Source organism: Rhynchophorus ferrugineus, unplaced genomic scaffold, assembly GCF_030347505.1.
Source record: "Rhynchophorus ferrugineus isolate W39M unplaced genomic scaffold, kcgeb_rfMv2 rfM3, whole genome shotgun sequence".
Lineage (NCBI taxonomy): Eukaryota > Metazoa > Arthropoda > Insecta > Coleoptera > Curculionidae > Rhynchophorus > Rhynchophorus ferrugineus.
Window position 1 is genome coordinate 53,897,238 of NW_027472582.1, and position 15,142 is coordinate 53,912,379.

At 51.0% G+C, this 15,142-nt stretch overlaps 1 protein-coding gene across 1 annotated transcript in view; it reads left to right on the top strand.

Annotated features, from left to right (window-relative positions):
• The first annotated feature begins 1,146 nt into the window (after positions 1 to 1,146).
• LOC143193682 (uncharacterized) overlaps positions 1,147 to 15,142 on the top strand; it is a 28,790-nt gene continuing 14,794 nt past the window's right edge. The window contains 4 exon segments of the mRNA XM_076400003.1: positions 1,147 to 1,236; positions 1,662 to 7,885; positions 8,042 to 14,281; positions 14,399 to 15,109. Coding sequence (XP_076256118.1) covers positions 1,183 to 1,236; positions 1,662 to 7,885; positions 8,042 to 14,281; positions 14,399 to 15,109 — 13,229 coding nt within the window. The 5' untranslated portion in view covers positions 1,147 to 1,182.

Here is a 15,142-nt window from a genome sequence, read left to right on the forward strand (position 1 = left end):
TATCATTATTCTGCTTTTTAAATTATTCAACAGACTAAAATGCATAGCCTTTTTTGGTTGATTATTCATTCGACAGCTAATTGGTTAAAAAGAATAACCTGATTAGGAGATCTTCAGTATCAGGGCTACCGCTCTGAAGATGCAACCTGTAACAATTGCGAAGCGCCAGTTAAGTTTTAGCCAATAAACTCTGACCAATCCTACATTTAATAGTGGTTTTTATTTATGTCGCCTTTGAAGCAGGATAATTCTGATTAGTAATATTATGAATAAGGTGTTTTAAAGAAACTTAGAAACTCTTTTATGCCTTACCTTAATTTAAAGAAATAGAAAGAAGTCACTCGAAGACATAACAGCAATATTGCAAAGCAATAAGTTAATAAACAAAAGCCTTGCAACATGGGCTTGTGCTATTTGAGAAGGAAAAAGGCATTATTGCTAAAGGAGCAGTATTATTTAAATATATTATATTATTAGCTAAGTTATATTAATTATTGTTTGTGTAGTTCACTTCTTTTTATGTCGTTGAAGTTTTGCTTTTTAAATATGAAAGCAACATGGACAAAGATGGATAAAACATTTCTAATTTCTAAATCTCTTAATCGTTTTTCAATTCAGTGTCTGTAACCTCTCAAATGATTTTATGATAATTGAGATGAATTACAGATTCCAATTCATAATCGATGAATTTTCAGAAAGACATGTCTAAAGCGGGAAGTTCTCAAATGTTTTTACTTTTAATGTCAAAACTTAAATAATTCTAAACTCTTACATATTTATATTAATCCAAAGCCCATAAATTTCAGAAACTTTACTCGCACGAAATCCAAATATGCCTTTAAATTTTGGAGAGTATTTAACAAATTGGTACATATATAATGTACGAATTTAAAATTTCACTATTCAAAAATTATATAAATATTAAACTAATAGAGCAGAATAATAACAGTGTCTACACATATAATTCTAGAAAAATGTGTTCTTAAATTGATTTGATTATCTGTTAATGATATGATCAGTTAATACCCAAAAGACAAAAGATCTCGTTCTTATCATAATATGTTAAAAAATATTTACTTGTGCATTATTAAGGACAATGGGGGAGAAAAAGCAAAAAACCTATTTAATACTAAATGAAACATTTCCACGTTTAGTACAACTAGAGATGTGCTGGATAGCACAATGCGGTTGATACTTTTTAGTGTGATTTTACTTGGGACCCTTTCAAACATTGAGGTAAATAATAAACATATTTTCTTGCACAATAATTATAGTTTAATAAGATTTTAAAATAAAAAAATTGAGCTATATAATTTACATAAATAATAACAGTAAAATTAGCACATATTTCACATATACTCACGGGTGTTAATCAAAATTACCGACTATAAATAATTTACGAACGAAAAAGAAACCCTAAAAATGTTATTCCGATAAGTTATAAAGTTATATAATAACATTGACAAGTCATGAGTTAGAGAAGAAAAACTAATAATACCGAAGAAAATAATCTTAATATTTAGTTTCTACAATAAATTATAATTATGAATATCGTTTTAAACAGTTTTAATTCTATTACAAAGAAGATTAATACTCGTTTAATATTGTTTATATGCTTTTGTTAGAAACTATAGCAATTAACTTACATATCTATGTTATAGGCTGCTTGTACTCAATGTGGTGAAGAACCCGAAACAATCATCAATTGTGATGGAAAGTATTTTTCCTGTGTAAACCAGACGTACTTTTATCAATGTGCGAGCTATGGGCCTATTACATTGGCGTTCTCTAGTCAAGAGGTACAAGAGTGCCCAGAAGGATTAATATGTAGCGATGCTAATAAATGGGAATGCGTAGAGCCTTCTGAAAGCAGTACTACAACAGAATGTCCGAATGTAACCGAAACACAAACAACTACATCAAATGGAGGCATAACTACAAAAGCAGTTGTAGTTACAACAATATCTTCGGAATCATCTTCTGCTTCCACAGCAGCATCTCAAAGCAGCGAATCATCTTCTGCTCCCACCACAGCATCTGAAAGCAGCGAGTCATCTTCGGCTTCAACCGCTGCATCTGAAAGCAGCGAATCGTCTTCGGCTTCTACCGCAGCATCTGAAAGCAGCGAATCATCTTCAGCTTCATCTTCCGCCTCTACCGCAGCATCTGAAAGTAGCGAATCGTCTTCGGCTTCAACCGCTGCATCTGAAAGCAGCGAATCGTCTTCGGCTTCTATCGCAGCATCTGAAAGCAGCGAATCATCTTCTGCTTCCAGCGCAGCATCTGAGAGCAGCGAGTCATCTTCCGCCTCTACCGCAGCATCTGAAAGTAGCGAATCGTCTTCGGCCTCTACGGCAGCATCTGAAAGCAGCGAGTCATCTTCGGCTTCAACCGCCGCATCTGAAAGCAGCGAATCGTCTTCTGCTTCAACCGCTGCATCTGAAAGCAGCGAATCGTCTTCGGCTTCTACCGCAGCATCTGAAAGCAGCGAATCGTCTTCGGCTTCAACCGCCGCATCTGAAAGCAGCGAATCGTCTTCTGCTTCAACCGCTGCATCTGAAAGCAGCGAATCGTCTTCGGCTTCTACCGCAGCATCTGAAAGCAGCGAATCGTCTTCGGCTTCTACCGCAGCATCTGAAAGCAGCGAATCATCTTCTGCTTCCAGCGCAGCATCTGAGAGCAGCGGGTCATCTTCCGCCTCTACCGCATCATCTGAAAGTAGCGAATCGTCTTCGGCCTCTACGGCAGCATCTGAAAGCAGCGAGTCATCTTCTGCTTCCAGCGCAGCATCTGAGAGCAGCGAGTCATCTTCCGCCTCTACCGCAGCATCTGAAAGTAGCGAATCGTCTTCGGCCTCTACGGCAGCATCTGAAATCAGCGAGTCATCTTCGGCTTCAACCGCTGCATCTGAAAGCAGCGAACCGTCTTCGGCTTCTACCGCAGCATCTGAAAGCAGCGAATCAACTTCTGCTTCCAGCGCAGCATCTGAGAGCAGCGAGTCATCTTCCGCCTCTACCGCAGCATCTGAAAGTAGCGAATCGTCTTCGGCCTCTACGGCAGCATCTGAAAGCAGCGAGTCATCTTCGGCTTCAACCGCTGCATCTGAAAGCAGCGAATCGTCTTCGGCTTCTACCGCAGCATCTGAAAGCAGCGAATCATCTTCTGCTTCCAGCGCAGCATCTGAGAGCAGCGAGTCATCTTCCGCATCTACCGCATCATCTGAAAGTAGCGAATCGTCTTCGGCCTCTACGGCAGCATCTGAAAGCAGCGAATCATCTTCTGCTTCCAGCGCAGCATCTGAGAGCAGCGAGTCATCTTCCGCCTCTACCGCATCATCTGAAAGTAGCGAATCGTCTTCGGCCTCTACGGCAGCATCTGAAAGCAGCGAGTCATCTTCGGCTTCAACCGCCGCGTCGGAAAGCAGCGAATCGTCTTCTGCTTCAACCGCTGCATCTGAAAGCAGCGAATCGTCTTCGGCTTCTACCGCAGCATCTGAAATCAGCGAATCGTCTTCGGCTTCCACTGCAGAATCTGAAAGCAGCGAATCATCTTCTGTTTCCACCGCAGCATCTGAAAGCAGCGAGTCATCTTCGGCTTCAACCGCTGCATCTGAAAGCAGCGAATCGTCTTCGGCTTCTACCGCAGCATCTGAAAGCAGCGAATCATCTTCTGCTTCCAGTGCAGCATCTGAGAGCAGCGAGTCATCTTCCGCCTCTACCGCAGCATCTGAAAGTAGCGAATCGTCTTCGGCCTCTACGACAGCATCTGAAAGCAGCGAGTCATCTTCAGCTTCAACCGCCGCATCTGAAAGCAGCGAATCGTCTTCTGCTTCCACCGCAGAATCTGAAAGCAGCGAATCATCTTCGGCCTCCACCGCAGCATCTGAGAGCAGCGAATCGTCTTCGGCTTCAACCGCTGCATCTGAAAGCAGCGAATCGTCTTCTGCTTCCACCGCAGAATCTGAAAGCAGCGAATCATCTTCTGCCTCCACCGCAGCATCTGAAAGCAGCGAGTCATCTTCGGCTTCAACCGCTGCATCTGAAAGCAGCGAATCGTCTTCTGCTTCCACCGCAGAATCTGAAAGCAGCGAATCATCTTCTGCCTCCACCGCAGCATCTGAAAGCAGCGAGTCATCTTCGGCTTCAACCGCTGCATCTGAAAGCAGCGAATCGTCTTCTGCTTCCACCGCAGAATCTGAGAGCAGCGAATCATCTTCTGCCTCCACCGCAGCATCTGAAAGCAGCGAATCGTCTTCGGCTTCAACCGCTGCATCTGAAAGCAGCGAATCGTCTTCTGCTTCCACCGCAGAATCTGAAAGCAGCGAATCATCTTCTGCCTCCACCGCAGCATCTGAAAGCAGCGAGTCATCTTCGGCTTCAACCGCTGCATCTGAAAGCAGCGAATCGTCTTCTGCTTCCACCGCAGAATCTGAAAGCAGCGAATCATCTTCTGCCTCCACCGCAGCATCTGAAAGCAGCGAATCTTCTTCGGCTTCAACCGCTGCATCTGAAAGCAGCGAATCGTCTTCTGCTTCCACCGCAGAATCTGAAAGCAGCGAATCATCTTCTGCCTCCACCGCAGCATCTGAAAGCAGCGAGTCATCTTCGGCTTCAACGCCTGCATCTGAAAGCAGCGAATCGTCTTCTGCTTCCACCGCAGCATCTGAAAGCAGCGAGTCATCTTCCGCCTCTACCGCAGCATCTGAAAGCAGCGAGTCATCTTCGGCTTCAACCGCCGCATCTGAAAGCAGCGAATCGTCTTCTGCTTCCACCGTAGTATCTGAAAGCAGCGAGTCATCTTCGACCTCTACCGCAGCATCTGAAAGCAGCGAATCGTCTTCAGCTTCAACAGCTGCATCTGAAAGCAGCGAATCTTCTTCGGCATCTACAGCAGCATCTGAAAGCAGCGAATCATCTTCTGCTTCCACCTCAGAATCTGAAAGCAGTGAATCATCTTCTGCTTCCACCTCAGAATCTGAAAGCAGTGAATCGTCTTCGGCCTCCACCATCGCATCTGAAAGCAGCGAGTCATCCTCGGTTTCAACCGCAGCATCTGAAAGCAGCGAATCGTCTTCTGCTTCCACCGCAGAATCTGAAAGCAGCGAATCATCTTCCACTTCCACCGCCGCATCTGAAAGCAGCGAATCGTCTTCTGCTTCCACCGCCGCATCTGAAAGCAGCGAATCGTCTTCTGCTTCCACCGCAGAATCTGAAAGCAGCGAATCATCTTCTGCTTCCACCGCAGCATCTGAAAGCAGCGAATCGTCTTCGGCTTCAACCGCTGCATCTGAAAGCAGCGAATCGTCTTCGGCATCTACAGCGGCATCTGAAAGCAGCGAGTCATCTTCGGCCTCTACCGCAACGCCTGAAAGCAGCGAATCATCTTCGGCTTCAACCGCCGCATCTGACAGCAGCGAGTCATCTTCTGCTTCCAGCGCAGCATCTGAGAGCAGCGAGTCATCTTCCGCCTCTACTGCAGCATCTGAAAATAGCGAATCGTCTTCGGCCTCTACGGCAGCATCTGAAAGCAGCGAATCATCTTCGGCTTCAACCGCCGCATCTGAAAGCAGCGAGTCTTCTTCGACTTCAACAGCTGCATCTGAAAGCAGCGAATCGTCTTCTGCTTCCACCGCAGCATCTGAAAGCAGCGAATCGTCTTCTGCTTCCACCGCAGAATCTGAAAGCAGCGAATTATCTTCTGCCTCCACCGCAGCATCTGAAAGCAGCGAATCTTCTTCGGCTTCAACCGCTGCATCTGAAAGCAGCGAATCGTCTTCTGCTTCCACCGCAGAATCTGAAAGCAGCGAATCATCTTCTGCCTCCACCGCAGCATCTGAAAGCAGCGAGTCATCTTCGGCTTCAACCGCTGCATCTGAAAGCAGCGAATCGTCTTCTGCTTCCACCGCAGCATCTGAAAGCGGCGAGTCATCTTCCGCCTCTACCGCAGCATCTGAAAGTAGCGAATCGTCTTCGGCCTCTACGGCAGCATCTGAAAGCAGCGAGTCATCTTCGGCTTCAACCGCCGCATCTGAAAGCAGCGAATCGTCCTCTGCTTCCACCGCAGCATCTGAAAGCAGCAAGTCATCTTCGACCTCTACCGCCGCATCTGAAAGCAGCGAATCGTCTTCGGCCTCTACCGCAGCATCTGAAAACAGCGAGTCATCTTCTGCTTTCACCGCCGCATCTGAAAGCAGCGAGTCATCTTCGGCTTCAACCGCTGCATCTGAGAGCAGCGACTCCTCTTCGGCCTCTACCGCAGAATCTGAAAGCAGCGAATCGTCTTCGGCTTCAACCGCCGCATCTGAAAGCAGCGAGTCATCTTCGGCCTCTACCGCAGCATCTGAAAGCAGCGAATCGTCTTCGGCTTCAACCGCTGCGTCTGAGAGCAGCGAGTCCTCATCGGCCTCTACCGCAGCATCTGAAAGCAGCGAGTCATCTTCGGCTTCAACCGCAGAATCTGAAAGCAGCGTATCGTCTTCTGCTTCCACCGCAGCATCTGAAAGCAGCGAGTCATCTTCGGCTTCAACCGCCGCATCTGAAAGCAGCGAGTCATCTTCGGCTTCAACCGCAGAATCTGAAAGCAGCGAATCGTATTCTGCTTCCACCGCAGCATCTGAAAGCAGCGAGTCATCTTCGGCTTCAACCGCCGCATCTGAAAGCAGCGGGTCATCTTCGTCCTCTACCGCAGCATCTGAAAGTGGCGAATCGTCTTCGGCCTCCACCGCAGCATCTGAAAGCAGCGAGTCATCTTCGGCTTCAACCGCCGCATCTGAAAGCAGCGAGTCATCTTCGTCCTCTACCGCAGCACCTGAAAGTAGCGAATCGTCTGCGGCCTCCACCGCAGCATCTGAAAGCAGCGAGTCATCTTCGGCTTCAACCGCTGCATCTGAAAGCAGCGAATCGTCTTCGGCATCTACAGCGGCATCTGAAAGCAGCGAGTCATCTTCGGTTTCAACCGCAGCATCTGAAAGCAGCGAGTCATCTTCGGCTTCAACCGCCGCATCTGAAAGCAGCGAGTCATCTTCCGCCTCTACCGCCGCATCTGAAAGCAGCGAGTCATCTTCCGCCTCTACCGCAGCATCTGAAAGCAGCGAGTCATCTTCGGCTTCAACCGCAGAATCTGAAAGCAGCGAATCGTCTTCTGCTTCCTCCGCAGCATCTGAAAGCAGCGAGTCATCTTCTGCTTCCACCGCCGCATCTGAAAGCAGCGAGTCATCTTCCGCCTCTACCGCAGCATCTGAAAGCAGCGAGTCATCTTCTGCTTCCACCGCCGCATCTGAAAGCAGCGAGTCATCTTCCGCTTCTACCGCAGCATCTGAAAGCAGCGAGTCATCTTCGGCCTCTACCGCAGCATCTGAAAGCAGCGAGTCATCTTCTGCTTCCACCGCCGCAACTGAAAGCAGCGAGTCATCTTCGGCCTCTACCGCAGCATCTGAAAGCAGCGAGTCATCTTCTGCTTCCACCGCCGCATCTGAAAGCAGCGAGTCATCTTCCGCCTCTACCGCAGCATCTGAAAGCAGCGAGTCATCTTCGGCCTCTACCGCAGCATCTGAAAGCAGCGAGTCATCTTCTGCTTCCACCGCAGCATCTGAAAGCAGCGAGTCATCTTCCGCCTCTACCGCAGCATCTGAAAGCAGCGAGTCATCTTCGGCTTCAACCGCAGAATCTGAAAGCAGCGAATCGTCTTCTGCTTCCACCGCAGCATCTGAAAGCAGCGAGTCATCTTCGGACTCTACCGAAGCATCTGAAAGCAGCGAGTCATCTTCTGCTTCCACCGCCGCATCTGAAAGCAGCGAGTCATCTTCCGCCTCTACCGCAGCATCTGAAAGCAGCGAGTCATCTTCTGCTTCCACCGCCGCATCTGAAAGCAGCGAGTCATCTTCGGCCTCTACCGCAGCATCTGAAAGCAGCGAGTCATCTTCGGCCTCTACGGCAGCATCTGAAAGCAGCGAGTCATCTTCTGCTTCCACCGCCGCATCTGAAAGCAGCGACTCCTCTTCGGCCTCTACCGCAGAATCTGAAAGCAGCGAATCGTCTTCGGCTTCAACCGCCGCATCTGAAAGCAGCGAGTCATCTTCGGCCTCTACCGCAGCATCTCAAAGCAGCGAATCGTCTTCGGCTTCAACCGCTGCGTCTGAGAACAGCGAGTCCTCTTCGGCATCTACCGCAGCATCTGAGAGCAGCGAGTCATCTTCGGCTTCAACCGCAGAATCTGAAAGTAGCGAATCGTCTTCTGCTTCCACCGCAGCATCTGAAAGCAGCGAGTCATCTTCGGCTTCAACCGCCGCATCTGAAAGCAGCGAGTCATCTTCGGCTTCAACCGCAGAATCTGAAAGCAGCGAATCGTCTTCTGCTTCCACCGCAGCATCTGAAAGCAGCGAGTCATCTTCGGCTTCAACCGCCGCATCTGAAAGCAGCGAGTCATCTTCGTCCTCTACCGCAGCATCTGAAAGTAGCGAATCGTCTTCGGCCTCCACCGCAGCATCTGAAAGCAGCGAGTCATCTTCGGCTTCAACCGCCGCATCTGAAAGCAGCGAGTCATCTTCGTCCTCTACCGCAGCATCTGAAAGCAGCGAGTCATCTTCTGCTTCCACCGCCGCATCTGAAAGCAGCGAATCATCTTCTGCCTCCACCGCAGCATCTGAAAGCAGCGAGTCATCTTCGGCTTCAACCGCTGCATCTGAAAGCAGCGAATCGTCTTCTGCTTCCACCGCAGAATCTGAAAGCAGCGAATCATCTTCTGCCTCCACCGCAGCATCTGAAAGCAGCGAATCTTCTTCGGCTTCAACCGCTGCATCTGAAAGCAGCGAATCGTCTTCTGCTTCCACCGCAGAATCTGAAAGCAGCGAATCATCTTCTGCCTCCACCGCAGCATCTGAAAGCAGCGAGTCATCTTCGGCTTCAACGCCTGCATCTGAAAGCAGCGAATCGTCTTCTGCTTCCACCGCAGCATCTGAAAGCAGCGAGTCATCTTCCGCCTCTACCGCAGCATCTGAAAGCAGCGAGTCATCTTCGGCTTCAACCGCCGCATCTGAAAGCAGCGAATCGTCTTCTGCTTCCACCGTAGTATCTGAAAGCAGCGAGTCATCTTCGACCTCTACCGCAGCATCTGAAAGCAGCGAATCGTCTTCAGCTTCAACAGCTGCATCTGAAAGCAGCGAATCTTCTTCGGCATCTACAGCAGCATCTGAAAGCAGCGAATCATCTTCTGCTTCCACCTCAGAATCTGAAAGCAGTGAATCATCTTCTGCTTCCACCTCAGAATCTGAAAGCAGTGAATCGTCTTCGGCCTCCACCATCGCATCTGAAAGCAGCGGGTCATCCTCGGTTTCAACCGCAGCATCTGAAAGCAGCGAATCGTCTTCTGCTTCCACCGCAGAATCTGAAAGCAGCGAATCATCTTCCACTTCCACCGCCGCATCTGAAAGCAGCGAATCGTCTTCTGCTTCCACCGCCGCATCTGAAAGCAGCGAATCGTCTTCTGCTTCCACCGCAGAATCTGAAAGCAGCGAATCATCTTCTGCTTCCACCGCAGCATCTGAAAGCAGCGAATCGTCTTCGGCTTCAACCGCTGCATCTGAAAGCAGCGAATCGTCTTCGGCATCTACAGCGGCATCTGAAAGCAGCGAGTCATCTTCGGCCTCTACCGCAACGCCTGAAAGCAGCGAATCATCTTCGGCTTCAACCGCCGCATCTGACAGCAGCGAGTCATCTTCTGCTTCCAGCGCAGCATCTGAGAGCAGCGAGTCATCTTCCGCCTCTACTGCAGCATCTGAAAATAGCGAATCGTCTTCGGCCTCTACGGCAGCATCTGAAAGCAGCGAATCATCTTCGGCTTCAACCGCCGCATCTGAAAGCAGCGAGTCTTCTTCGACTTCAACAGCTGCATCTGAAAGCAGCGAATCGTCTTCTGCTTCCACCGCAGCATCTGAAAGCAGCGAATCGTCTTCTGCTTCCACCGCAGAATCTGAAAGCAGCGAATTATCTTCTGCCTCCACCGCAGCATCTGAAAGCAGCGAATCTTCTTCGGCTTCAACCGCTGCATCTGAAAGCAGCGAATCGTCTTCTGCTTCCACCGCAGAATCTGAAAGCAGCGAATCATCTTCTGCCTCCACCGCAGCATCTGAAAGCAGCGAGTCATCTTCGGCTTCAACCGCTGCATCTGAAAGCAGCGAATCGTCTTCTGCTTCCACCGCAGCATCTGAAAGCGGCGAGTCATCTTCCGCCTCTACCGCAGCATCTGAAAGTAGCGAATCGTCTTCGGCCTCTACGGCAGCATCTGAAAGCAGCGAGTCATCTTCGGCTTCAACCGCCGCATCTGAAAGCAGCGAATCGTCCTCTGCTTCCACCGCAGCATCTGAAAGCAGCAAGTCATCTTCGACCTCTACCGCCGCATCTGAAAGCAGCGAATCGTCTTCGGCCTCTACCGCAGCATCTGAAAACAGCGAGTCATCTTCTGCTTTCACCGCCGCATCTGAAAGCAGCGAGTCATCTTCGGCTTCAACCGCTGCATCTGAGAGCAGCGACTCCTCTTCGGCCTCTACCGCAGAATCTGAAAGCAGCGAATCGTCTTCGGCTTCAACCGCCGCATCTGAAAGCAGCGAGTCATCTTCGGCCTCTACCGCAGCATCTGAAAGCAGCGAATCGTCTTCGGCTTCAACCGCTGCGTCTGAGAGCAGCGAGTCCTCATCGGCCTCTACCGCAGCATCTGAAAGCAGCGAGTCATCTTCGGCTTCAACCGCAGAATCTGAAAGCAGCGTATCGTCTTCTGCTTCCACCGCAGCATCTGAAAGCAGCGAGTCATCTTCGGCTTCAACCGCCGCATCTGAAAGCAGCGAGTCATCTTCGGCTTCAACCGCAGAATCTGAAAGCAGCGAATCGTATTCTGCTTCCACCGCAGCATCTGAAAGCAGCGAGTCATCTTCGGCTTCAACCGCCGCATCTGAAAGCAGCGGGTCATCTTCGTCCTCTACCGCAGCATCTGAAAGTGGCGAATCGTCTTCGGCCTCCACCGCAGCATCTGAAAGCAGCGAGTCATCTTCGGCTTCAACCGCCGCATCTGAAAGCAGCGAGTCATCTTCGTCCTCTACCGCAGCACCTGAAAGTAGCGAATCGTCTGCGGCCTCCACCGCAGCATCTGAAAGCAGCGAGTCATCTTCGGCTTCAACCGCTGCATCTGAAAGCAGCGAATCGTCTTCGGCATCTACAGCGGCATCTGAAAGCAGCGAGTCATCTTCGGTTTCAACCGCAGCATCTGAAAGCAGCGAGTCATCTTCGGCTTCAACCGCCGCATCTGAAAGCAGCGAGTCATCTTCCGCCTCTACCGCAGCATCTGAAAGCAGCGAGTCATCTTCCGCCTCTACCGCAGCATCTGTAAGCAGCGAGTCATCTTCGGCTTCAACCGCAGAATCTGAAAGCAGCGAATCGTCTTCTGCTTCCTCCGCAGCATCTGAAAGCAGCGAGTCATCTTCTGCTTCCACCGCCGCATCTGAAAGCAGCGAGTCATCTTCCGCCTCTACCGCAGCATCTGAAAGCAGCGAGTCATCTTCTGCTTCCACCGCCGCATCTGAAAGCAGCGAGTCATCTTCCGCCTCTACCGCAGCATCTGAAAGCAGCGAGTCATCTTCGGCCTCTACCGCAGCATCTGAAAGCAGCGAGTCATCTTCTGCTTCCACCGCCGCATCTGAAAGCAGCGAGTCATCTTCGGCCTCTACCGCAGCATCTGAAAGCAGCGAGTCATCTTCTGCTTCCACCGCCGCATCTGAAAGCAGCGAGTCATCTTCCGCCTCTACCGCAGCATCTGAAAGCAGCGAGTCATCTTCGGCCTCTACCGCAGCATCTGAAAGCAGCGAGTCATCTTCTGCTTCCACCGCCGCATCTGAAAGCAGCGAGTCATCTTCGGCCTCTACCGCAGCATCTGAAAGCAGCGAATCGTCTTCTGCTTCCACCGCAGCATCTGAAAGCAGCGAGTCATCTTCCGCCTCTACCGCAGCATCTGAAAGCAGCGAGTCATCTTCGGCTTCAACCGCAGAATCTGAAAGCAGCGAATCGTCTTCTGCTTCCACCGCAGCATCTGAAAGCAGCGAGTCATCTTCGGACTCTACCGAAGCATCTGAAAGCAGCGAGTCATCTTCTGCTTCCACCGCCGCATCTGAAAGCAGCGAGTCATCTTCCGCCTCTACCGCAGCATCTGAAAGCAGCGAGTCATCTTCTGCTTCCACCGCCGCATCTGAAAGCAGCGAGTCATCTTCCGCCTCTACCGCAGCATCTGAAAGCAGCGAGTCATCTTCGGCCTCTACGGCAGCATCTGAAAGCAGCGAGTCATCTTCTGCTTCCACCGCCGCATCTGAAAGCAGCGACTCCTCTTCGGCCTCTACCGCAGAATCTGAAAGCAGCGAATCGTCTTCGGCTTCAACCGCCGCATCTGAAAGCAGCGAGTCATCTTCGGCCTCTACCGCAGCATCTCAAAGCAGCGAATCGTCTTCGGCTTCAACCGCTGCGTCTGAGAACAGCGAGTCCTCTTCGGCATCTACCGCAGCATCTGAGAGCAGCGAGTCATCTTCGGCTTCAACCGCAGAATCTGAAAGTAGCGAATCGTCTTCTGCTTCCACCGCAGCATCTGAAAGCAGCGAGTCATCTTCGGCTTCAACCGCCGCATCTGAAAGCAGCGAGTCATCTTCGGCTTCAACCGCAGAATCTGAAAGCAGCGAATCGTCTTCTGCTTCCACCGCAGCATCTGAAAGCAGCGAGTCATCTTCGGCTTCAACCGCCGCATCTGAAAGCAGCGAGTCATCTTCGTCCTCTACCGCAGCATCTGAAAGTAGCGAATCGTCTTCGGCCTCCACCGCAGCATCTGAAAGCAGCGAGTCATCTTCGGCTTCAACCGCCGCATCTGAAAGCAGCGAGTCATCTTCGTCCTCTACCGCAGCATCTGAAAGCAGCGAGTCATCTTCTGCTTCCACCGCCGCATCTGAAAGCAGCGAGTCATCTTCCGCCTCTACCGCAGCATCTGAAAGCAGCGAGTCATCTTCTGCTTCCACCGCCGCATCTGAAAGCAGCGAGTCATCTTCCGCCTCTACCGAAGCATCTGAAAGCAGCGAATCGTCTTCTGCTTCCACCGCAGCATCTGAAAGCAGCGAGTCATCTTCGGCTTCAACCGCCGCATCTGAAAGCAGCGAGTCATCTTCGGATTCAACCGCAGAATCTGAAAGCAGCGAATCGTCTTCTGCTTCCACCGCAGCATCTGAAAGCAGCGAGTCATCTTCGGCTTCAACCGCCGCATCTGAAAGCAGCGAGTCATCTTCGTCCTCTACCGCAGCATCTGAAAGTAGCGAATCGTCTTCGGCCTCCACCGCAGCATCTGAAAGCAGCGAGTCATCTTCGGCTTCAACCGCCGCATCTGAAAGCAGCGAGTCATCTTCGTCCTCTACCGCAGCACCTGAAAGTAGCGAATCGTCTTCGGCCTCCACCGCAGCATCTGAAAGCAGCGAGTCATCTTCGGCTTCAACCGCTGCATCTGAAAGCAGCGAATCGTCTTCGGCATCTACAGCGGCATCTGAAAGCAGCGAGTCATCTTCGGTTTCAACCGCAGCATCTGAAAGCAGCGAGTCATCTTCGGCTTCAACCGCCGCATCTGAAAGCAGCGAGTCATCTTCCGCCTCTACCGCAGCATCTGAAAGCAGCGAGTCATCTTCCGCCTCTACCGCAGCATCTGTAAGCAGCGAGTCATCTTCGGCTTCAACCGCAGAATCTGAAAGCAGCGAATCGTCTTCTGCTTCCTCCGCAGCATCTGAAAGCAGCGAGTCATCTTCTGCTTCCACCGCCGCATCTGAAAGCAGCGAGTCATCTTCCGCCTCTACCGCAGCATCTGAAAGCAGCGAGTCATCTTCTGCTTCCACCGCCGCATCTGAAAGCAGCGAGTCATCTTCGGCCTCTACCGCAGCATCTGAAAGCAGCGAGTCATCTTCTGCTTCCACCGCCGCATCTGAAAGCAGCGAGTCATCTTCCGCCTCTACCGCAGCATCTGAAAGCAGCGAGTCATCTTCTGCTTCCACCGCCGCATCTGAAAGCAGCGAGTCATCTTCCGCCTCTACCGAAGCATCTGAAAGCAGCGAGTCATCTTCTGCTTCCACCGCCGCATCTGAAAGCAGCGAGTCATCTTCCGCCTCTACCGCAGCATCTGAAAGCAGCGAGTCATCTTCTGCTTCCACCGCCGCATCTGAAAGCAGCGAGTCATCTTCCGCCTCTACCGCAGCATCTGAAAGCAGCGAGTCATCTTCGGCCTCTACGGCAGCATCTGAAAGCAGCGAGTCATCTTCTGCTTCCACCTCCGCATCTGAAAGCAGCGACTCCTCTTCGGCCTCTACCGCAGAATCTGAAAGCAGCGAATCGTCTTCGGCTTCAACCGCCGCATCTGAAAGCAGCGAGTCATCTTCGGCCTCTACCGCAGCATCTGAAAGCAGCGAATCGTCTTCGGCTTCAACCGCAGAATCTGAAAGCAGTGAAAGCAGCCAATCATCTTCTGCTTCCACCACAGTATCTGAAAGCAGCGAGTCATCTTCCGCCTCTACCGCAGCATCTGAAAGCAGCGAGTCATCTTCGGCTTCAACCGGAGAATCTGAAAGCAGCGAATCGTCTTCTGCTTCCACCGCCGCATCTGAAAGCAGCGAGTCATCTTCGGCCTCTACCGCCGCATCTGAAAGCAGCGAGTCATCTTCCGCCTCTACCGCAGCATCTGAAAGCAGCCAGTCATCTTCGGCTTCAACCGCAGAATCTGAAATCAGCGAATCGTCTTCTGCTTCAACCGCCGCATCTGAAAGCAGCGAGTCATCTTCGGCCTCTACCGCAGCATCTGAAAGCAGCGAATCGTCTTCGGCTTCAACCGCAGAATCTGAAAGCAGCGTATCGTCTTCTGCTTCCACAGCAGAATCTGAAAGCAGCCAATCATCTTCTGCTTCCACCACAGTATCTGAAAGCAGCGAGTCATCTTCCGCCTCTACCGCAGCATCTGAAAGCAGCGAGTCATCTTCGGCTTCAACCGGAGAATCTGAAAGCAGCGAATCGTCTTCTGCTTCCACCGCCGCATCTGAAAGCAGCGAGTCATCTTCCGCCTCTACCGCAGCATCTGAAAGCAGCGAGTCATC